Source organism: Charadrius vociferus, unplaced genomic scaffold (assembly GCF_000708025.1).
Source record: "Charadrius vociferus isolate BGI_N301 unplaced genomic scaffold, ASM70802v2 scaffold179, whole genome shotgun sequence".
NCBI lineage: Eukaryota > Metazoa > Chordata > Aves > Charadriiformes > Charadriidae > Charadrius > Charadrius vociferus.
The window spans coordinates 2052204-2075991 of record NW_009650072.1 but is presented as its reverse complement, the minus strand read 5'-3'; the positions used below and the strand labels follow the sequence as shown (position 1 = coordinate 2075991).

Genomic DNA, 23788 nt, shown 5'->3' with positions numbered 1-23788 from the left:
GCAAAAGGGGACGTGAACAGGTTGTGGGAGATCAGAGGAAGAGATGCTGTTAGGGAAGGGGAAGTTGGGGTGAGCTTCCCACTGTATTACCTATGCAGATGTATCACTCATGCAGCCACTAAAACACACCATTTCTGGCAAGACAACCTAGGAATTATATATATGAAAAACAGATTATTGTACACAGTGACTTCCTGAATTATAATGAGCTTTACTCCCACACAAGAAGCTTTTAAGAAGCAATGCATGAATTGTGTTATTTATTCTCCTGTGCTTAAATAATTCCTTTTGTTTCCACAGGCCGATGCTGGCTGGATGCTTTGGAACTTGCCCTGCGTTGCTCCAGCCTCTTCCGGCTCAGTGCCTCCAAGCAGGGAAAGGATGGAGAAATGAACTGCTCGAGCGATTCTGCGCATGCGGGGCTCAACCACCTCTTGCACACGAGCACTATCTCAGACCAGGAGTTCTTCCAGTAAGATGGGGCTATCACTTCTTAATGCACAGAGAGGTGTTGTGTGGCTCACACTTGGTCGTTCTTTTAACTTTAGCACAATCTAGCCAGAGTCCACTAAGGACTGGGGAGAAGGGATATATAGGAGGGATATGTTTATGTAAGTAAACATATGTAGATATGTTTAAAAACCAGCCTGTATGTTCTTCTGCTGCATCCAACACTAATATATAGTTTTGGTGCCTATGAGGTTTGTTGTCAACTAATGCTTGAGCACGCAGACTGGGGGGAACTTCAGCTGTGTTTGTGTGTACATAAACAATTTTTTTATGTCCCCTGCTTGGACCAAAATGCTGTCTGGAGATGCTGGCATGAAAAATGGCTTGCCTGAGTAAAGACTGTGGAATCTAGCTACTAGAGTAGACCTGTGGTTACACAGACACAATCACTAACAATGTCTGTCTGTTGGCTAGCACATATGGCTCTGTGATCTATTTTTTAATAATGCGTTCTCTTTTCTAATAATACTGTGTCATAGTCAGCAGAGTGCACACACTGCATCCTTAGTTTTATAATTGCTTTCTCTCTCTACAGGGGTTTTGAGTGGTTTCCAATTTCTTCCTTGATGCATCAGATAAATTTTTACATAAGGGAAAAAAGTCCCCACAGCCTTCTTTCTATTCATATTCCTAGTATTACTGCAGTATTTTGAAGCAACTCAGATCAAAGCTCTGCAAGCATTAAAAAACCCCAGGCCTTATCTGTTGCTTATAGCTAAATAGGCAGCTTTAAAAATCCCTCTGGTACAGACACTTGGCCCTTGGAGTGGGGACTGGGAGATGTAGTGTCTATTTCTAGTTCTGCTGGTACGAATGTGAGTCTTAGGGCTCATAGCAATGCACCATTGGTTACACAGTTTTTAGGGTAGCGATTCTTGCAGTCTGCAAAGATGATGCCTTGCATAGTGGGGCCCCACCTTCAAGTGTTTTTCTTAGGCTCTGTTACAGTAATAGCAGGGATCTGAGTCCTCTTCAGAGTGTTGAGGTATCTCTGGTCCCATGGGACCAAAGGGTTGGCAGCGCTTTGGTCTGCCCTTTGCTCGGAAAGGTTCTGGTATTCCCAGCATATGTTCTCCAGTTCTGCTGTTTGGGTTTTTAGGTAGAGTTTGAAGAAGAGCTTTACTGAAGGGCAATGGGGAGAAGGAAATCTGATGTGTTACCAGGGCATGTGCCTGCCCTAGTTCTTGTGCAAATAATTCTACTGTTCTTGGGCTTCTTCCATAGTATTTTGCTTTCTGATTTCTTTGTGCATTAGAGAGAGTCTTATAATTCTGTGCTCACTGTGATAATGAATCCAGGAATGCAGCGGACTTGTTTTTCAGCTCATGGGTGTGTGTACACAAATCCAATATTAAAATGGAGCCTGTGGCATTGAGAACATTCAGACAGACCCATGGCTACTGTAAGGAAGTGCAGAAGATAGAATTAAAACTGTATTAAAGCATTTCTTCAAACTATGATGCTTAGATGATGCCTCTGTTTCACCTTTTAGTTGTTCAACATTAGAAGTCCTCTCGAATTATGGGGCTCAGCAGTGGCACATGCGGCAGAGTCAGCAGGACAGGGTACCCACAATTGGAATCAGATTTTCCTGACAGGCTCAGATTTTAGCTAAGTCTGGTTCAAGCAGGGTGTTCAGCATCTGGTTGTCTGGACAATACACTCGCCTTTTTGAGTCCTACCACTGGTTTTAATGTGTACCCAGACTTACTCCACTGCTTAAAGCCTACAGGAGTTTGATGCCTGTGGGACAGGGGGATGACTTGCTGTTGTCCGTGGAGGAATAAAGAACATTTAAACAAGGGAGAATGCAAAATCAAAACTGTGCATGTGCTGAGCAAAGGGGTTTTGGTTCGCCACTGACAGTGACTTCCTCATAGGGACTCAATCATTCTAATTAAATGCCTTCCCTACAGGGAATCTTACCAATTAAATCGGCACGCTGTTGTTAGGGGGCCAGTTAATTACATTTAACTCTATCTTCAAATTAGCCAAACTACTCTGTCAAGAAAAGAAAAAGAAAAGGGAGATGATGGATATTATAGGGAGAACAAAACCCAAGGGAGCTGGCAAAGGCGAATCTTCCATTGAGCCAAAGTTACATTTGTCTGCTGGCTGCATTGCTCCTTTCCTGCTGGGACAGAAGTCAAGATTATACAGTGATTTTAAAATCTGTGTCTTTAGTAGCGTATGAAAATGAGAGGGAGAGAACTGTGCAAGTGAATCAAAGGCTAAAGTACTGTGTAAATCTGTGATTTTAGACAAGAGGCCTTTAGGGCATCAGGCATTCTTCTTTTTAATATGAAGTTGTATTTCTTGTGGCTTCCATGTCTTATCTCCAGCAACCCCAAGAATCTGGCTGGTTTACTTGTTTCACAAGAGCGAAAGGGATTTTTTTTTTTTTTTTTTTTGCTTTGTATAGCAGAGGGGTATCAAACCCAAAGAAGTCCTGGTCACTGGCTTTTGGAATGCCCCTAGAGATTAAAGCACTGGTATAAGACAGCTCCAATATGCTGAAACAGTAAATTAGCTGTGAAAAATGCCAAGTTATTCATGTTCATGGTGGAAATCAAGTGTTGACTTTCAGCATAGTCAGTCCCGCCCAGCTTTTAAAGCCTGGTCCAAATCCCATTGGAAGCCCTTGGGGAGTCTTTGCATTGATTTTAGTTCAAGCTCATGGCATGGCTTTTGTTTTTAGCATATTATACGTATTCAGTGATGATTCTCTTTGGAGGAATAGAAGAGCCTGGCTCCACTTCATCATCTCAAATTCGTTCCTCAGAATGAGGAGCATCTGTTTTCCCTTTCATTCCCCAGAGTGGCTCCTTAGCTCTGGATGTGTTAAGTCTTGCCTCTTTTGTGGCTGGAGGGTAATCAGTGCACAGTTGAGTGGGATTTCATGTGAATTGAATTCCCTCTTGGACTAAATCTGAAATCCTTAAAAAACAATGGGGGGGAGCAGAGGAAACTAAGAAAAGAGTAATTTGCTCCACTGAATCTTCAAATATTTCCCAAATGTGAGGCAGGTGACACTGAAAAACACTTGCTCTTCTTGGGGGTTGGACTAGATGATCTCCAAAGGTCCCTTCCAACCCTAACCATTCTGTGAATTCTGTGAATTCTTACAAATGCAAAATAGAAAAAAGTGCTACTTCTCAGTCATGAACCATAAGCCTTGTAAGGAACTGTTCTTTCCAGCATTTTTACCCCATGAAGAAGACTTTCACTAGGTAAGGGAGCACAGCAACCACAGAAAAACACATAATTAGCTGATCATTGGAAAAATAAGAAATAAATTAGGTATTTAAATGATCAGCAACTAATAACTTTCCAGACCTATCATCCAGGAAGTATCTGTGCTGAGGAATCATGGGATAATCTCTCTAGACAGCCCTCTCCTCATCTTTTTCTCTTTTATTATCTTAAACTCAGGTATGTGCTATATACTCCATGCTTCCAATGTATTTGGTTATCAGTCATTACACTTTCTGGATGCTAGCTAAAAAAAAGAAATAACATGCCGGCACTAGAATGTCGAAGACATGTAATGTCTAATAGCAAATTGTTAGTGCTGGAGTATAGTGGCCATTGAATGATTTATGATCTTAGTCATATTTATGATCTTAGTCCTATTTTACAGTAAAACTGTAAATTAAAAAAAAAAACTTGTAGTTTATATAGGTACACACATAAACATATATGCATACATACATATATATATACAAATGGAATTAAAAGAAAGATTTTCTGAAGGCACAGAAAGCTGTAGAGGACACTTTCAAAAGAACTCTGGAAACTGAGCTTCTCCAGATGCTGAGGTGTAACTGTCACAATGTGGCTTGCTTGGCGTGTTAAAAATTATGAGCTTGCTTCAGTGCATAGTTGGAAGTTGAGATCCTTTGAAAAGCTGATGCCAGTTTTGTGTTCTGACTCTTCTGTTGTTTTTTTTTAACCTGGCTCTAACTAGCAATGCCTAATTATCTTTAATAAAAAAAAAAAAGAGAGAGGGAGAACAAGGGATGGGAACTTTCAGCATTAATATATAATCAAAATTGGAAAATGCTCAGAATGGCCTGAGAAAAGGCCCATCATGGACAGACTTCAAGCTTGGCAGAACATTCCTATGTACTGAGGAGTGATATCTTGCTTTGAGAGGGAGATGGACTACAGGAAGTAAAAAAACTCATCAAGATCCACGGCCCATTTAGATCCTCTGAAACTCCTTGTATAGCTGGAAATCCTTCCTTACTGTTCTATCCAAGAGCAATTTTGCATGAGGACTTGGGTAAGAAATTTTCAGAGGAAGGTCAAGCTGAGAAGGTCAGCACCTGAGAGCTAGGCTAGGCCATGAAAGAGGTGATGTGTGTGTGAAGACATGTATGAATAGGAAAAACTGAAGCCCATGCTAAATATCACATGAAAAAAATGGCATTTAGTGAAAACTTTTCAGTGTCTGACCTCTGGCCCATCTAATTATGTTTGCCATCTGTCGTATGATTTGCATCTGCTTTTTCAAATGGAGATTCTATAGGCTACTTGAGAGTGAATCATTGGCTTTCTCCTCATTCTCTAAAGCCTGGATCACTAGCATGAAGCTTGCTACTCCTTCCATGCTTTACCTTGGATGCTGTTATAATCTGGGTATTCTTCTTACATGTAATTGTCCGGTCCGTGCTTCTTCCACACAGCATTATCTGGGGGAAGCACATTCCCTGGGTTAGCTTGGGGGGAGTATGGGGTGGGGTGTGTGAAAATACTTGCTTCTCTTGATTTTTAAATTTGTCTTTTCTAGTGTAGGGCTGATTTAGGACCACAATCTGTTGAAATAAAGTAACAGTAGTACTGAAAAGAAAATGTATCCCATAATGTCATATTTTTCCCATATGCTACAATCCACTGATTTGCATCTGTAAAGGGTAAAATCTCTCCTGATTGACGCTTCAGTTCTCTAATCAGCAGTGTAGTTAGTGTGTGCTCTGTATCCCTCCGGTATGGAGACTCCCATCCAGAGACAGCAGCAATTCTGCGTAAGGATGGGTAAGTGGAGCTATGTGGCAGATTTTGAAAAGTGCAGTTGGGAGGGGAGAATTTTGATGGAAAATATCTCACTGTTTCTGTGATAAAAACCCTGCTATTCAGGAAATCAATGTCTTACACTCTCTGGGGCTGCACACCCTATTTTGAGTCCTAGGGCATGTTTTTACCTTATCTAAAATGTCTTAAGTAATCTGGCTTCATAAATCAAAAAGCAAGTAATGAACTGTGTGTTGCAGTTTGAATGAATCAGCCCTGGAGAACCACCACCATTTGGAAAATGATGCTTTTTCGGACAAGTCCGAGAGAGACAACGTAGAAGAGTCGGAGAATGAAGCGCATGAAAACAGCCGGAAGACGAATGAAAGCGAGAGCGATCAGTCAGAAATCCATGGAGAGGTCTCTCCGGGAAGGAAAGGGACGACTTATATTGAACAGATCTATGAGGAATTTGGGGAGGTAAAAGAAAAAAAATTATTTTAATCACTGCCTATTTCTGTTAAAATGTCTCTCTTCATCGTATTTGTCATTCAGCCTTTTAGATGCATGGCAGTTAAGAACCAGCTTTGAGAGTTCCAGTATTTTACAGATAAAGCAATGCACATCTTTCAGCTAAATTATGTTGAATTATCATGTGCTCTAATAATTATGCATTATGAACAGCAGCTCCGCTACTGTGCTTTGGCATGTTTCCAGCATCAGCAATTGCTTTAACCGGTTATTGCATTAAAGAGCCGCATAGCATTGGCACAGTGCTTTGTGGAGCCAGCGGGAGGGAGAATTATTATTCTGGGCAGGTATCCTGGCCAATTAGGATGCTCAGTCCTTGCGTGATACAAAATATGATACTTTCCCTTTTTCATTATGCGTGGAACATCCTTTTTGTGTGTCCTAATGGAGCATTTGAGCCACTCGATTCCTAAATGACAGTTTCTTGTAGAAAAGCCATTTCTCATGTCATTTAACAGCAGGAAGATGCGTATCTGTTCCACATAAGTGCCTTTGTTAGCCGGACATCCCTGTGACAACTCTGAGGAAGGCAGAGGTAGAGTGCTGGGGGAGTTGAGTGTGTTGCGTGAGAATCAGTACAGGCAGGCAGCGGAGGAGCTCTGCTCCAGTGCCAGGAGGGCTCTGAGCACTCCCTTGCCTATTGATTTGAATAAGGCAGCTGAAGTCTTGTTGGCGCTTCAAAGAAAACCACTTTGCTAGGAAGCTGTTTCTTTCTTAGAATCGTAGAAGAATCAGAGAATCATGTAGGTTGGAAAAGACCCTTGAGATCATCGAGTCCAACCATAAACCTAACACTGCCAAGTCCACCACTAAACCATGTCCCTAAGCACCACGTCTACACATCTTTTAAATACCTCCAGGGCTGGTGACTCAACCACTTCCCTGGGCAGCCTGTTCCAGCGCTTGATAACCATTTCTGTGAAGATTTTTTTCCTAATATCCAATCTAAACTTCCCCTGGTGCAACATGAGGCCATTTCCTCTCATGCTGTCACTTGTTACTTGGGAGAAGAGACTGATACCCACCTCACTGCAACCTCCTTTCAGGCAGTTATAGAGAGTGATAAGGTCTCCCCTCAGCCTCCTTTTCTCCAGGCTAAACAACTCCAGTTCCCTCAGCCGCTCCTCGTAAGACTTGTTCTCTAGACCCTTCACCAGCCTCTTACGCTCCTCTTTCAATGCCGTCCTGAAAGTGCGCTACTAGTAATGAGGAAACAAATATAGTTAAACATATCCTAATTACACCTTGTGTTTCACTGAGCGATAACTTAAAACATTGAGAATGATTAGGTGTCCCACATGCAGATTATTATCCTGTTTATTTCTCCACAGACTCCTTATAGCAGGACAACATAGATGAGAGACTACAAAAGAATGTCTCTGCCATACCACCTTGCAGAGGTGCAGGAGGAGTGCAGTTTTCCCACTCCCAAGAGCAGCAGTTTGTGGTGTGGAGACACCAATCCAGGTGTTTGCTGCCATTTCAGATGTCAGGTGTGAGGTGCAAGCCCCTGCTGCAGAAATTGTGCTTGCAAACAGAACTGTTGCCTACAGAGAGAAAAAGAAACCCAAGTCCTCTTTTGTGCATCTGTCCCTGCAAATCGTACCCCAGACACACAACAAATGGTAACTGGGTCCAAACAGGGGATTTGGAATATAGCTGAGCAACTAAGCAACAGCAAAATGAAGGCAAACTTAATTTCTATCAGCTGCTTATTCTGAAATGACCTTTTGCCACATGACAAACTTGTCCTAGAAGCATTGGTAGCGCAGGCTGATACTTGGTGTTTGAACGAGCCTTACAGGCAGTGCTAATGTGTGTATGTGGGTGTGTAAGAGTGAGAGATTTCTCTGCAGATTTACATTAAAATAAAAAAATGCAGTACAAACCAAATGGAAAGGACTAAATTTCTGCTGTGGAGCGACACTTTGTGTAGCGTAAAATAAGGCTAACCACAGTGTGGCTGCTCAGAAAGACGTAACATCCAGTGGGCTTTCAAAAAGAACTGCCATGTAGCCTTGGCCATTAGGTGTTTTATTAGATTTCTGCTGTTGGCCAAGAGATGGGGCTGTTGTCACCTGGGACATACAGAAAGGACTGGTAGTTGAATCTTATCCCACTGGTGACAGTAACATAAGGAAAAGTAGGTTGTATGCAGTGATGCAGCTTGCTATCAGCAGCGGGGTGGAGATGTATCAAGGTAAACACATGCCAATTAATAACATCAACTGTCATCTTAAACTGAAACTGCTGCCCCTCAGTCTGTGTGTGCAGTTCAGATTTGGCAGAACAAAGGTCACACATGCAAACTATCACTGTTAAATTTTCAGCTTGGCTTTGAAAGCTCGTTTGAAAGGTATGCACATATTTATGTGCATCTGTGTGCGTTTCAAAGGTACGTGCTTGTGCATCTGACATTGCAGCTTTGCCTTCTTTGGAGTAGGAATGTGAAGGCAGACACAGGTGTCAAAAGGACTTTGAGATTGCAGAAATTGGTCTAGAATATAAAAAAGACACCTTCTCAGTAGGTAGGCTGGTAACCAAAAAACCTTTTCTCAGGCTTTAGTTTTAACAAGTTATAAAAAGGGTTATGGAGGGTGATGTATTTTAGGAGAAAGCAAACCAGAAATGACTTGAAGTTGTTCTCATCCACCTGCACCTTCTTCTCCTTCCCTTTTCATTAATCCCTTCTGCAGTGGTCCATTCTGAGGAACACTTTGTACAGCAGTTTCAACAGGGCATTAATTTATATTGCCAATACACGCACACTTGAGAATCTGGATAAATAATGAAAGTTCTGACAGACCCATATCTATTGTAAGCCCTAGCTGGCGCTGTGGTATTGCGCTCTAATGGTTTCCATTTCTTCTGGGAGGTTCAGGCTGTGTATTGCATCAGACTGTCACAAGAAGAATGGTATGATAATGGAAAAGCCATGAAATGAAAAGAGCTTTGTTGTTCCTCAGCCTGAAATTCCCCTTAGCCTGCAAGCTGGACTTAGTGTGTTTCTGCATGACTAGTAAAACGGCTGATTGGGAGCCAGAAAGGTGGTGCTGGGAATGCTCAGGTGCTGAAAATGAGTGTTTAGTGATTTACACCATCTGAAAATCCTGTTAGGCTATGCTACGTGTCCTCTCCAAAATCAAAGGCCATTCCAGAAGTGGATCTGTGTCCTTTTTCTCATAGAAATCTCTTGCCTTAAAACAGTAGACAGCCTAAGTATTCTCTTTCATTGTTGCATTATAATGCCTAGGATGCGTTAAAATAATATTCATGATGGAAAATTTAGTTCCGTTTTCTTTCTCCAGCGGCTCCATTCCCCCATGTTAAATCTCATGTAGCCCCACTGAATGCAGAACTACGCAGTTATAGCTGAAACCACAACATAATCCCTGGCTTTTGTACCATTACCTGCACTTCTGCTGCAAAGGGCACTGAGCAGTGTTGGGGGATGCTCTAGTTTTTGTGCATGTAACCTGGCAGTGAGGCCTTTACCGTACCTACACTACCAGTTTGTCTTATTTTGAACTTGGAGGACTGCTTCCATTCTTTGTTGATTGCTCGTTTATATCCTAATTTTTTCTACACATATAATAGTAATATCACAGTCTCTCATTTGCTGAGAATGGGACTGAGAGGAGCTTCTTGTATACATTCCACCAGGTTGCAGTGATGCTATAACAGCCTTGGGCATGTCCACACCTTCTGAGGGACTGCAGTGCTGATTCCCCTTGGTTAATGTTGGTCCAGGTTGGCCCATCGCAGTCCTGAGGTGTGCGGAGGCAGTGGCTCAGGAAGCAGCACAGCAGAGGTGTGCTCCCTGCCTCGTGCCAGCTCTAGCAGAGGCCCAGAGCTTTCTGTACCACTCACTTTAGTGCTTTGGGGATTCACTTCTCCTGAGACAAAGCTGATGTCTCTTTGTAGTGGTGTAGCTGAGCATTCACCCTTCTGCCAGGGCCAGGTATGCTTGGGTAAGCTTGGACCCTCCAGGTAAACGCACGTGCAAGAAATGGTTTTCCCTGTTTCTTCCCTGAACTTCCCTTTTCCCATCATAGACAGGTGAATCATCTCAAACAGAAACTGTCTCTGAGGAACCTGTCACTGCTGGTGCTGCCCACCTTCATCCTGGAGCCACGCTCATTCCTTAACAAACTCTCTGATTACTACTACCATGCTGACCTGCTTTCCCAGTAAGCAGCACGCAGAGCGTGCCCAACGTGGGCGCTTTTCTTGTATTTGTGCAAACGTGTTACAGTGTTAGCTTGGTGCTGGCTGGGGTGCACTCGTCTGCTTTAAAGACTCCCAAATACCCAGGATGCTGGATTAAATGTAAATCAAGCCAGCCTCCAGCTGCAATGACCTTCTAAAGATGGGCTGCTGCCAGTGAGGGGCAAGGAAGCAAGAAAAACAGTTAAACTTCAGACAAAACATTTGCACATGCACGTTTGCCAGCATTGGCTGGAACTGATGGGGATTTAGCTCAGCCTTTGAGCATCTCGTAACAGAGCTGTGCCACCTTCTGGTGTGCTCGTGTACAGAGGGGACAGAGCAAACAGCAGAATTGTCACGCACTTCTGCCCCCAAAATCAATATAATTTTGTTGGTTGATGAACAAGAAATATCTTTTAGCATCATTGATGAGCAAGACCTGCTGGGAGCAGCAGAGTAGAAAACAGAAAATGTTATGCTTGCGGATAGGACCAGCCTTCTCAATGAGATAAGCCTGGTGTATTTTAAAACCAGTGTGTACAATAATCAAATAGCAGCACTAGTTACTCATGTTTATTCCACTGCCTCTGGGTAATATTAGAATCGTGGAATTTTCAAGACTTGTTTGTGGTACTTGTAACACCTGAAGTTAAGGAAATGGTTCTCCTCAGTGCTGAGATCTAAGAAAACTTCAAGAGGTTTGGAGCTTTTGTTAAATAAACCTCTTTGCAGTAAGGATGATCCTTCTAAATGGATTTTGCAATAATTTATCCAGGATGATTTTCAAATCTGACTAAGTGGTTGGAAATAGTAGGAACTCCATCGTTTATCTTTACTTCCCACTTCATCTTTGAGCGGGGTGGGTTTGGACAAGATGACCTTGAGAAGTCCCTTCCAACTTAAATTATTGTATGAAATCTCAAAGTACTGAAAGAGGCCATGTAGCACGTCAGCTTTGAAGATCTCTTAAGGAAGAGGGCAACAAAGAAGAACAGAGAAAAATACAATTGTCTTTGATTTTGGTGGCATAAGTAGTATTGCTTTATGCCTCAGACTGTACTATTAGCTGTAACTAAATGCTGGCATGAGTGGCAGTCCCACATTGACATACTTGAATGTCCAATCAAACATGATACAATCCAGAAATTTTAATAGGCTTTTTACAGGAGTGCAGGGCAAGGGGTGCCACTTTTTAAGGATTTCTCTGTGTGTTGTATGATGTACATTACTAAAAAACCATAATGTTTGCTGCCAGACACCTTTTTCACTTGCAGCAGCACAGAAGTTACTTCCCTTTAGCACCGGGGAAATACTATTGAAATTAATGTTATTATACTGGTATGAAATTAATGTGATGTATGAACAGTATAAAGAGCATATTGTATTCTGTCCTGCAGGGCTGTCCTTGAAGATGATCCATACAGTCGAATGAAGCAAGTTTTGAGGTGGTATCTGTCTGGCTTCTATAAGAAGCCAAAGGTAAAAGAATGCATGAAGTTGGGGTTGTAACGGGCATTGAAATCTTCTGCTATGGTTGTGTCTTTCTTTATTGCCTTTCCTTTGGCATTTTATCTCTTCTCTTGTTTAGAAGCTTTGACCATTACTTTTAAAACTGAAGTTGCATTTGGTTTCAGAGTAGATATTGAGTGCAAAATAGTGTTGATCAACCTCAGAGCCTTTGCACTGGGCAGTTAGAAAGCAAAACTAGTCATCAACAAATAACATGTCCTCGGATGCAAGATTTTTCCCTTCACTGAAAGCAGGTTTCCATTTTCTTTTCAGGCCTATTAGTGCCATAGTGCCATGTTTCCACATCAGTATGCACCTGCTGCATATGGTAGCAGAAACGATAAAGTTTGATCATTTTGTAAAGTTTTGATCAGGCAGTATCAAAGATTAAGTTGGTGAGAATAGCAGATGAATCCATGGCTCAGATTAAAAGATTAGATTAGGAGGATATATGTAACCAGTTCTTTAGTTTGGATTCTTGTGATTGACTTAGTTTAAAACATCGGGGAGAAAATCATTGTTGTTTTGTGGCCATCTCTGTAGAGTTGCATTGCAAATCTTCATTTGTAGCAGGTTTTGATTACTTTGTTTTTCAGGGAATAAAAAAGCCATACAACCCTATTCTGGGAGAGACGTTTCGCTGCTGTTGGTTTCACCCTCAGACGAACAGTCACACGTTTTACATAGCAGAACAGGTAAGTTGCTTTATTTGGATGCTCAGGTGTTGCAAACAGCAGCCTGCTTGTACCTCCGTGCATAGGAACACGCTCCTCATCTCACCCTAGCAGAGGAACTTTAAGTTTTGTGTAAACATCCAGAGCGGGACATGGGGTAAACTAGTTGGTGATCTTTTTTCTTTCTACATTTACAGAAATTATATGAGCTTTAGTGGGCACTCAGGACTATAAAAGCAGGTCTCCCATGTATAACACGAGCCTCTTTCAGTAAAGACCTTTTCCATGGGATTCTGCCCTAGTTTTCTTATTGTTAATAAAATGTGGTTTGTGTTGCCTCTGTCAAAAGGGGCTTAACACACATAACCAAATCCTACCTTTCTTTATTTCTAAACTTTCTATAATGATTTTAAGAGGAGTAAATTGAGGGATTATCTTCATGTCTTTGGGGATAAAGTAAACTGGCCTGACAAAATTTAGTTTGAAGTTTACAGTGTAAATAAAGGGATCTAAGGACTGTATGGACTTTGGTACAGGGACTCCCTGTTTCACATACACTTTCTTTATGTAATCAAATAAGTTTTGTTTTGTTTTGTTTTATTTCAGCCACTGCATCCATTTTATGGAAGTTATTCAGATGCTGCCAAAAAGTTTTGCACTGTCATTTATTGTGTTGAAAATCTGGCAGTGTACCTGTTGGCCTAAAGTGATCTCAAGTGCGCAAGGACAAGAAAATATGGGGTGGGGGAGAAAGTTTACATATATAACGGTCTCATATATAATGTTTCCTCCTTTAACATAGAGGTTAATGGTACGGATGGGGCTCAGTCCTGCGGCCTCCCTCTTGCACTTTCCCTAGAGCAGGTGTAACACTGTGTGAGGTTGTATATGCACCCACTGCTCTGCTTAGTCTGTAAAGACTGCTGTAAATGACTCATGCCTATTTTTTTTCTAGGTCTCCCATCATCCGCCAGTGTCAGCTTTTCATGTCAGCAATAGGAAGGATGGATTCTGCATTACTGGCAGCATTCTAGCTAGGTCCAAGTTTTATGGTAAGGCATTAAGCCTAGGCATCTTCCAGGTGACATTGTGGCATTGGGTTTGGTTTGTTTTTCAATCCCTTTTGAGTGTGTTGAGAGTTAAGAACAAAGAAATGCTTAAGAGATCTACCATCAGGACACCCTAATTCCTTGTCTTGGCTCTCCTGGGTTTTCCCCATTTCCACCATCTCAGTGGGAGATCACACTGATGTTAAAAAAAAAAAAAAAAAAAAAAAAAAAAAAAAAAAAGGATAGAAAAATTGAGAGCTTTAAAAATCTGGTTTTCAGAAAGCAAAGTTTCCTGAGAATGTATGGACAATTGGTTGTCAGATTATTTTGCAGATGCTCACAGGTGAGTCATTTTATAACTATCTGATCATCCAATTGACTTTTGCAGAAGTCTCTGTATAAATGTAGTCATTTATCTAGCTCCCAGATTTCTGAGACTTGAACCCTAGAGTTTCAAAATGGCCTCAAATCTTTTAATAGCGATGGAGACAGCACAACTGCAGGCTCTGAAATGGTGTTGCTATTTGAAATAGTTTTTTTGTTTAGACAAACACCTCTTAAATACTATCCTCTGGTAAATGAATTTGTCAAAACACTTGTAAATAGTCCTTGGTGTCCTTCTGGCAATTTTATTTGTTATTTGGAATCATACACAGTCAGAAAAGCTGTGAGAACAGAAGGACATGAAAAACTTCTAAGCATCAGAACTGCTTTCTGCATCGCACTAATGACTTATTTAATCTACTGCCCTTTGTGCAACAGGGGCTAAATGCCAGAGCAAATATGAGCTGTACAGCAGAGAGTTTATTAAAACTGTCTGCCTCCAAAGAGTAAATGATTTGCAGGGCCCTGAATTCTTAGCGTTTCATATCTCTTCTTTCATTAGTGACCTACATTTAAATGGAAATGTTTTTCTGAAGTAGGATGAGTGACCAAGTATAACATGCATTTTTTAATATATATCTATTTGTTCTTTTAAACTCTAGGTAACTCACTTTCTGCACTGTTGGATGGGAAAGCAAAGCTTATGTTTCTAAACAGGGGGGAAGATTATATAATTACTATGCCATACGCCCACTGTAAAGGTAAGTTATGACTGTTCAAATAGGAAGCAAACAGAAAGAATAATATAATGGTATCTTACTGACTAACTTTACACTGGCTTTCTTCCCTCTTGAATACTTGGCACCACAAGGACTGGTAATTCCAGGGAGCAGTTGCTCCACACAGGAGTAAAAGCGCTCAGCGGAAGACTGGTAATCTTCATTGGAGTCTTTTTGATTTGTCTCTGCAGAGCTGAGGACAGAATTAGGCCCATCTAAATTAGTTTTAACACTGTAAAAACAAAAAAATACTGCATATATGCACTGCAGATAAAGTGAAGATGAAAAGAATACGAGCACATTTCTGGGCTTCTGAGGATAAAAAGTTTTTCTAATGCTAACACTGAAATTGTTTAATATATTTTGTGGCTTTTTGAGATAAAGGAAATTCCTAACTTCTCTTCTGATTTCTTTTTTACTCTAATCATGATATTCCTCAGTGCATGAGCTCCCTCAGTGAGGCTGATACCTGTTACCGTGTGGCTTTGCTCTGTTGAGCTGAATGTGCACTGAAGGCAGAGGATGGCTGCTGATTCTCTGCTGTAACTTTGCACTTCTCCTTAGGAAGCTGAGCGTCAGTGGCATTTCAACCACAGTGATAAAATCACTCCAGCAGCAGTTTGATCCAATTTTCTTTTTCAAATATTTTTTTGTTTTGGCATGTTGACCTGTAAATTAATATTTATGGAGGATCTAGCTGCCTGAAAACAGTAACTTCTGTAAATCACGCCCTCTGTGAACTATTCCTGTGCATAAATCTTTCTTATGTCAATTTTTCTTTTTCTGCAAATGACCTTTTCAGAAAATGGTAAGTGTGTGTAAAAAGGAGTCCCGTACATGACTGCTAGTCTCCCAGATTCAGCTGAATCCCATTACAGCTTTTCTCTGCCCCATCCAACCTGTGAGAAGCAACTGGGTCTGTTTAAGCACTAGTATAAATGAAGTTGGTGGGCACAACTTTATTTTTCCTTTTCCACTTTCAGCTTACCACAGATGCACAATCAGCACCTGTGAGTCAAGCTATTTCCTAGCTTGTGTAATAAATCGGGAATATGGACTCAGGGGAGGATTATTCATGCTTATATTTAAGAGCCATTTCCTTGAAACTTTGGTTTCTGTCTTTTCAAAACTTTAAGCCAAGTAGTGAATTTGACAGCGTGTCAGCAAGAGCCAGTTTGAGTTGAGAAAGCAGATCACTTCCATTGGGGCCTCTCTTATGTCTCTTTTTTCCCTTTCAGGACTTTTATACGGTACCATGACAATGGAGCTTGGAGGGAAAGTTACCATCGACTGTGAGAAAACTAACCACAGGGCAGAACTGGAATTCAAGCTAAAGGTAAGACACATTGAGGCCCCCATTTTGAATGGGTCTCAGGCTTGCCTATGTGCTCCAGGCAAGGTTTGACCATACACTCCAGATCATTTATGTACCAGCAATGTGTGCATGCACCAAGGGCTGGCCTACCCAGACAGGAGGCATTGTCCTGAAGTCAATTTTGCCTAGTGTAACTCCATTTGAATCCAGGAAGCCTGAGTTTTACACATGACTTGTTCGCTGCTAGCCAGCTGGCTACTGGCCAGACTCTGTTCTGAATGTTTGGCTTCTGTTTAGGAAGCTACAGTTATTTTTGCTTGCAAAATATGGCGAGGTGTACAAAGTGCTTTAAAGCAAATTAGGATGTGGATCTTCAGTGTAGCTCTCCAGTAGATACCACATACGTACTCTTACCTTGCAGGTGTTGCAATGAACTGTACCTTGTGTTTCTCAAGGCTACAGGACTCTGCCTTAACGGTAGGGTAAGAGTCCATTTTCAGGCAGATAATTTTGGGTAGCTATCACGCTGACAAGCTGCACTTGTACTGACTTGTTCATGTAGCTATTCCCTCCCCTAGAAAGCCTGGTGGTGCAAATTTATGGTATGCACATAAAATGGAGACATCTTTGAGCATTCCTGTAGTTATATGTGTTAAAATTTGGGAGGGAAGTGATGACCTGTAACTTTTTTTGGACAGTTAACTTGCTTTTTAAGGGGCATCCATTTCTCTTCTGTTCCAACAAACAATTTCTTGCCTGGGCATAAAATGAAAGATGGATAACTGAGAGCCTGAAGGACTTTAGAGCTGCAGCCTTAGCCAGCATAAATGTGAGAGATCACTGGAGTTAGGGGAGTCTTTTGCAGACTGCATTTTTCTGGGGGCAATGATAATTTTCTGTCTTTATTTGCCCTTACTAAGTGAACTCTTGCCCCGTGTACTTCTTTAACATTTGCATGTACTTGTCTTTAAAGCCTGTTCTTCCCGTAGGCCTGACGTACTATGTTGAGGCCAATGGAGTATTTCCCTGACTTCAGTCAGTGTCATCTCAAACCTACAAACACTTCAGAGCTTAAAATGCAAACCCATCTTTTCTGGCTTGAAAACTACATGTTTACTCCCAACATGACTCAGAAAGGTCCCTGTGGCTTAATTACATCCTCTGCTTTGAATATTTCTTAGCCACCTTTTTTAGTAGAATTGTGAGAAGTTAAAGGTAAACCCCATAACTTTATTAATTTGGATATGTACCAATTCTCTGCTGGATTGCATACATTGATTCTGGAGGTACTTATGATTTGGTTTTCCATGGGTGTTGTGAGAAATTTGGTTTTATATTGTTATTTAAAAAAAAAAAAAGTTCCTCTGCACAAACTGCACAAACATTATTTGAAAGTAACTGCTCAAATGTCTGAAGAAATGTTGTGTGGTATGAATGGAAGAGCTGGTCACTCTATCACTGCTGTTTCCTGTGTTTGGCAGGCAGGAGGTGAGGGGAATTTTCCATTGTTCTGAGAATCTTTTCCTTGACTCTGGAAATACCCTTTTTCTTTCTTTCTTTTTTTTTTTTTTTTATTGTTTGCTGCTGACGAGAGCTTCTTCACACTAGAGACTTCACGCAGATGCAGCCATCAGCAGTGCCACACTGCTGTTGCTGTCCCATAAGCAGGAAAAGTCACCAACTGCATTAGTGCTGATTAGTGCTGTTCCTTTTCTTTGGACAAGGCTGAAAGTATAAGGCTGCAAACTGTGATGTGATTCTGGACAATGGGCAGGACTTGCTCACACACACTTTTCCCAATGTCTAACTGACAGTAAATGTATTTGCAATGAAGGCAAAGCCTTGCACTGCTGAATGTTAATGCACCTGAAGGCTTATCTCCCTTCCTGCAGCTACTACAGTGATTCTGATATTGCAAACAAAAGGAGGAGGGCACAATGCTGTGTTAGAATTCATTCTGCCTGTCCCCAGAAATAGTGGAAATCAAGCAGGTTGCACTTTCCTTCCCTCCTGCTGCATCATTGTGTTTGGCTCCCTTCCAGTTCTCACTAGACTGATCATATTTTCTATTTCTATTCTCCCCTGACAGCCCTTCTTCGGTGGCAGCGCAAGCATTAATCAAATCTCTGGGAAGATTAAATCAGGAGAAGAAGTGTTAGCAAGTCTCAATGGACACTGGGTAACAAACGATAATCGAAGTTGCTGACAGTTTAAGTGTGCGTGGCAGGACTGGCAGTCCCTGGCAGGCTCCCTGTGCTGTAGTGGGGCCTGTGGAGAGCCCCTGTCCTGCCTCTTCCCGCGATCCCCAGGGAGTGCAGGCGAGAGGAGCTTTCCGGGCCACACCTCTCAAGGTCATTTACACTTCCGTAGTCCCATCCACCTGCAGTGCAAGTAACACTTGCACTTCCAGAGCCTGGGCCAAAGCTGGGACCAGTGAGGTGCATTTCCATTGAAGCCAGTGGCTCTGTATTTAGGGTGCCAGGCTTAGGACAAACACTGACGGCAGGAGACATAGTGTGTCTTATGTGTGATTGTGAAAATCATGAGGCTTCCTTTTGCCTTGTGTTCAATACTTCCCCAGCCATGGCAGTGTCAGGGAAGAACTTCATGGGGTTTTAAATTCATTATTTTCGCAGCAAGCCTTTATGATAGAAGATGGTTATTCCTCTGTTCATGAGATGAAGGACCAAGAGACAGATTCTGTGAGGGTCTATCTGTATGGGCAGCTCAGAACAGTCAGCAGAGCAGCTAGCCCCTTTGCACACCTAGTAGCCACAAATGAATGACTCAAAGACATCCTTAAGCCAAAATTCAGCAAGAATAAAGTTGCATGGTGAAGGATGTAGACTAGAGTTTTGGTTGGGAACTACGGGTAACCAAGGCAAAACCAGTGAGCCCTGGCTTTGGGCTGGACACTTAGGTATTTACCTTGGCTACATTTAAAAATCTACATTTTCATTATATTTGACCTATGCTCCCTTTCCAGTCCATAGAAATTGTCACTCCTGAGACAAGATTTGTTTCATCCTAAAGGAGGTATTGAAAGTAGGTCAGGTGAAATGTGCATGGATAAAGCCTGTTCTATAGTGAGATCCTAACCACAGTGTAGCCTTTGGTATTCGACTCCTCCCCTCAGGCAATCTATCTTTTTGCATAAAGTGCTAATGACCATTTTGAAATTGGGAGATTTGCCCTTTCTAGCTGTATACAAGGAGATTTGCTCCCTGTGCCTGGGTAGCTTTTCCATTCTGAGCTCCCTTTGCTGCAGGATGAGCCTTGGCAATTGTGGGTTGTGCTGGACTGTGGAGTACCTTGTCTGCACTGGGTCCTGCAAACACCATGCGTGAGAGTGTGTAATCAAGTGGTGTCCCCTGGGGCGCGGAGCCACATGGTTGCGTGTTGCTCAGTTTCCAGCCTTCCGTGTTTGGGTTTTATCAGCCTGAAAATAATTTATTCCTCCCCTGTTCTTTGTGCTGGTTATTTGTGGTGCGCAAAATTAGAATGATGTATAAAAGAAGTTAAATGGCTTTGAAAGGGTGGCTCCATAAGCTGCTGTTTGCAGTTGCATGCTGTGAATAGGGTAGCTGCTGTGCAGCGGTAGGGATGTTGTTTGTTCTCCTCCCTCCCTGCTGAGAGTATTGGCCTGCTCTCCTGAGCCCTGCAGGCTTTTCTCTGGCACCGTCTGGTTTCCTGACAGAAACCCTCTCAGCTGAAAGGCTAATTCTCTGCCTCAGGACCTGAAAACCCACCTGAATAAAGAAGGGAAGCAAATCCCAACGCTTCTCAGCCCCATGATCAAAGCAGCAGCTGAGGGATTGTATGTATGCTCCTTAGATGTGCAGGTATGATGTTTGGTAATGCCTGCCTGCCTCTTCCCATCCATAGCTGGGAGGCTTTTGGGGACCTGAGATCTGTCCTGGAACTGGCACCTCAGGACATGGCAGAGGAGACTTTGAGGAAGGATGAGAGTCCCTTGGGGCTGAAGGAGTTTCACAGCTGAAGATGTGGAAAGTGGACTTTGAGACATGCATCAAGGGACTGTGTCAGGGGAAGAAATGCAGCAGCTGGGATGCATAGAAATTAGGCAGTGACAGACAAAGCCAGTAGCCATGACCTAAATAAGGTTTGCATGATACTCATACCATGTCGAGGCAGCTGAGTGGCACCAATACACATACTGTTCAGCAGCTGTAATCGTCTGATTCATTCCACTTGCAGTCAGCATCGTGCTGTTCACTATATGCTCTGTAAACTACCCCGTCTGGCTCTGTGGCATTGCTGCATCTGTGAGCAAGGCTGGGAAGCAGCTTAGTTAAGCAGGGACACAGCTATATTGTCTAGCCAGAGAAGGGCTGCAACCAAGGTTGGTTGCCAAGTAAATTGGCAAGGAATAAGGATGAAAGACCCCTGGCATTTTGAAGTGCTAAATGAAAGTTAGGAGCAATAATAGAAAAAGGTGGCTAAAGAGAAAAAAAAAAAAAAAAAAGAAAGAGTATCTCAGCTTTAGCTCTTCTTTTTAGAGAGGATAGTATTTCAGCATTGAGGAATAGAAGAAAGACTGGGAAAGGAGCTAGGGATCTTGTTTGTATGTGCTGGGTGGTACCTGGGAGGAACACTGGGGAAAGTAGAGCATCTTAGGGCTTCTGTGGGTACCCTTGTCTAGGAACAAGACTAACAAAAGGGACCAGGTCCCTTTCTAATTCTTCTCTGATTAATCCAGCCAGTGTTTCCGGGAGTGCCTCGCTTCATTCATTTTAGAAACTTTCAGGAAGTTTTCAGTGAGATTTAATGGGGTAGAGGAAGAAAGAAGCCTTCTAACCAAGCCCTATGCCTGATCATCATCCGGAAGCAGCTTCCATTTGTTAGGATTATTTTCTGCCTTGTGTTTCTGATTGTCATTAACCTTTTCACTTAATTTTCCTTCTCAGGATGGGGAAGTGCATATAAATGAGTTGAAAAACGGGAATGCAGAAATGTTCTGGAACCCGACCAGTGAAGTACGAAGACAGAGACTGAAGCGCCATATCGTGCTCTTTGAGGAGCAGACAGACTTTGAGTCAGAGAGGTAAAGAGCTCTGGGAACATCTCGCTGCTGCTTCCCTGCTGGAAGCAGAGCTCTGATCCAAAGGCTCCAATTCCTCAGTGCTGTCCTGGAGAGGCAGTGACCCACTTTGCCTGCACGTATTACCCAGCCATTTACCTGTTTTTTCCAGTCTGCTAGCTCTGGAGTATTTCCATGAGGTATAGCTCTGAAATAACTATGGAGCTGGGCTGAGAAATAGTGAAGGCTACATTTTATCTGCTAAAGTAACAACTGTCCCTGAGCTCCAGACATCATGAACAGAGTCTCTGTAACTTCTGGAACATATTATGGAAGGGCAAGATGTCAATCTGAGGTCGAATGTCTTGTTAAGAAGAGTTGTTTCAACCACAAGCTCTTAAACTAGATGCAGGAATCATGTGGAAAGTCCTGGCATGAGCAGAGCAGTAGTTTGAACCACATAACAGGATTGTATGAGAGAATGTAATTAAACAGATGTTTAACCCTGCCTCAATCTCAGTTGAGATCTCCAGTGAAGTCTGCACCATTTTTTTTAGGTTAATCTGGATTAGCTAAAAATATAGTCCTGGCAGAGGATTTAGGAAATGGAAGGAATGACTACCTGATGCAATGAGCATCCCCGAGCCAGTTCTTGAGCAAGAAGAACTAGAGCAACATCACATGGTGCTGGCTTCAAACCAACTAGTCCTGCCATCTCACCAATACGGTTAGCCAGTACCAGCTAACATCCCAAACCAGTACATGCAGTTTGCTGGCTGGCTCTGCGTTATATTGACCACTTCCCTGTGACCATCGAATTTTGTTGTTGCATGACATCACACTAAGAAAATTCACCTTTTTATGGGTAAAGAAAAGGATCGCACAAAAATAAAAACACATCAACATTTAGTTTGTTTTGGACCGCAGTGGATGTTATGGGCAATAAAATCTGTATTTGTAACTTGCAGTCATGCAATTGCCATTGTCACAGAGTGGAGCAGACTGCAGCACATTTCTCTATTAATCTTCTGAAGAAGATTCTTTTAAAGAAGAAGAGAAATTTCGGTCTTGCGGACAAAGAATCTCCATTTCTGTGTTTACCAGGGTACTGCCAGAGTTGACTCCCTTTGCTACATCAGAGATTAATAATGATGCATGCATCCAGTGGAAGGAGGCAAAAGGAAAAATTCTAGAGATCCCTAACAGACATTCCACTGAGCTCCTTATTATGCTGACAGTTGCATGAATAAATTACCATCTAATCCAGGTTATGTTCTGCCTGAATTGCTTAGACTTTCCTGCAGTGCTAAAAATCACCTATTTTCACAAACGCTGGAGAGTCTCTGAAGCTCATACCATTATGCATCTCACCATGGAGGGTCTCATTGTCTGACACATGCAGCTCTTAAGGGAGTAATTTGTCCTTGTCAAGCAATTTTGTGCATGTCCCTCTGAGGTTTTTAGAATTGGAGGACTCGCTCTTTACACGACTGCATTCCCTAGGACTGACTCTGTACACCACTGCGTTATTTTCTCAGGCCGTTATTTTCACTTCTCCCTCCCCCACCCCCATCACTTTGAGTTTCAACTGAGTTTCCTTCCTTTGTTTCTGGGAGAAAAGATTCATACACAGGAAAATGGGAGTGACGTGTCAAAAAGGACAGGAAAGTGTTCCTCTGCCTTCAGTTAATTGTCTAAGACGCTGCTTTTTTGGAAGTCTTGTGCTAATGTATGGTGATAAAAATATAATGAAAACATCAGTATCCCTTTTAAATTAAGAGCTTCACAGCAAGCTCCAAATTAAATGCAGCAATGTATTCGTCTTCTAAATGGAGAACTGGTGTTTTGTGGAGCTGGGAATACTGGAACAGCGTAGATCTCCAGTCCCTATTTTAACTGCTAAACCACTCGCTAATGTTTTGGAAGGGCTAGTTGCTAATCTCAGAAGTATTTCCAATCTGAAATGAAGATTGGAGTGCTCTGATTAGAGGAACTGTGGAGAGGTCTATCACAGCTTGGCTACAGAAAAAAAAAGGTAATGATTTTTCTCTCATAAAAGGCAGATCCTCTCCTCTGGGCAGAAGTTCAGTGAGACATCATGTGACAGATCACGTATCTTTTGGCAGCTGAAAACAAGTGCGAGTGAAAGCCTGTGTTCATGCTTGCAGTTTGTGACACAAGTACATACCCATTTCTTGCAGATTGAATCAGCTTCTTACAGATCTGGTTGCTAATCCTATATAGAAGTACAATGTTGCATGTGCAGCTGCAAGCCGTGCACATGAATTTGTTTTCCAATGCTTCTAAACTTCAAATAGAAAGCCTTTGTTTCAGAGACAGACATTAACACAAAAGCTTCTAAACATAAATGATTGAAAGGGCAAGGAAGATAACAGATTCTCTGTTATACATCAGTCACCTGCAAAAAGACCACTGACCTCAATGAAGTGAGCATAACTATCTTATAACTCACACAGAAAGCACTGAAGATTTTCATGAATATTGTAGGCGATGTTATGTAAGGGAAAGTTCCCCTGTTCTTCAGTAGATCGTTGGATGCAGCATTCAGTGTTGATGTTCTTAAAATGTTCCTTTAATTTACAAGCCAAAACTGAGGCTGAGCAATCCTGTTAAAATTCCTCTGGAGTATCAATAGACCATGAAAGTGCTCTGAGGTTCCAGCTGGCAAAATGCATTGTTGGTTTTAAGGTGGTTTAACTTTCTTCCCTGTTTATTTCTAGGCTTTGGCAGCACGTTACCAGTGCAATAAACAAGGGCGATCAACACAAGGCAACACAGGAAAAATTTGTGCTGGAAGAGGAGCAGAGGAATGC

The 23788-nt window shown here is 42.1% G+C and overlaps 1 protein-coding gene across 1 annotated transcript in view; it reads left to right on the top strand.

Annotated features, from left to right (window-relative positions):
• The window catches only part of OSBPL5 (oxysterol binding protein-like 5), a 63997-nt gene that overhangs the window by 35002 nt on the left and 5207 nt on the right, over positions 1-23788 (top strand). The window contains 12 exon segments of the mRNA XM_009891998.1: positions 301-472; positions 5784-6003; positions 10110-10147; positions 10149-10244; positions 11661-11742; positions 12369-12467; positions 13402-13498; positions 14482-14580; positions 15837-15934; positions 18003-18092; positions 20842-20978; positions 23696-23786. Coding sequence (XP_009890300.1) covers positions 301-472; positions 5784-6003; positions 10110-10147; positions 10149-10244; positions 11661-11742; positions 12369-12467; positions 13402-13498; positions 14482-14580; positions 15837-15934; positions 18003-18092; positions 20842-20978; positions 23696-23786 — 1319 coding nt within the window.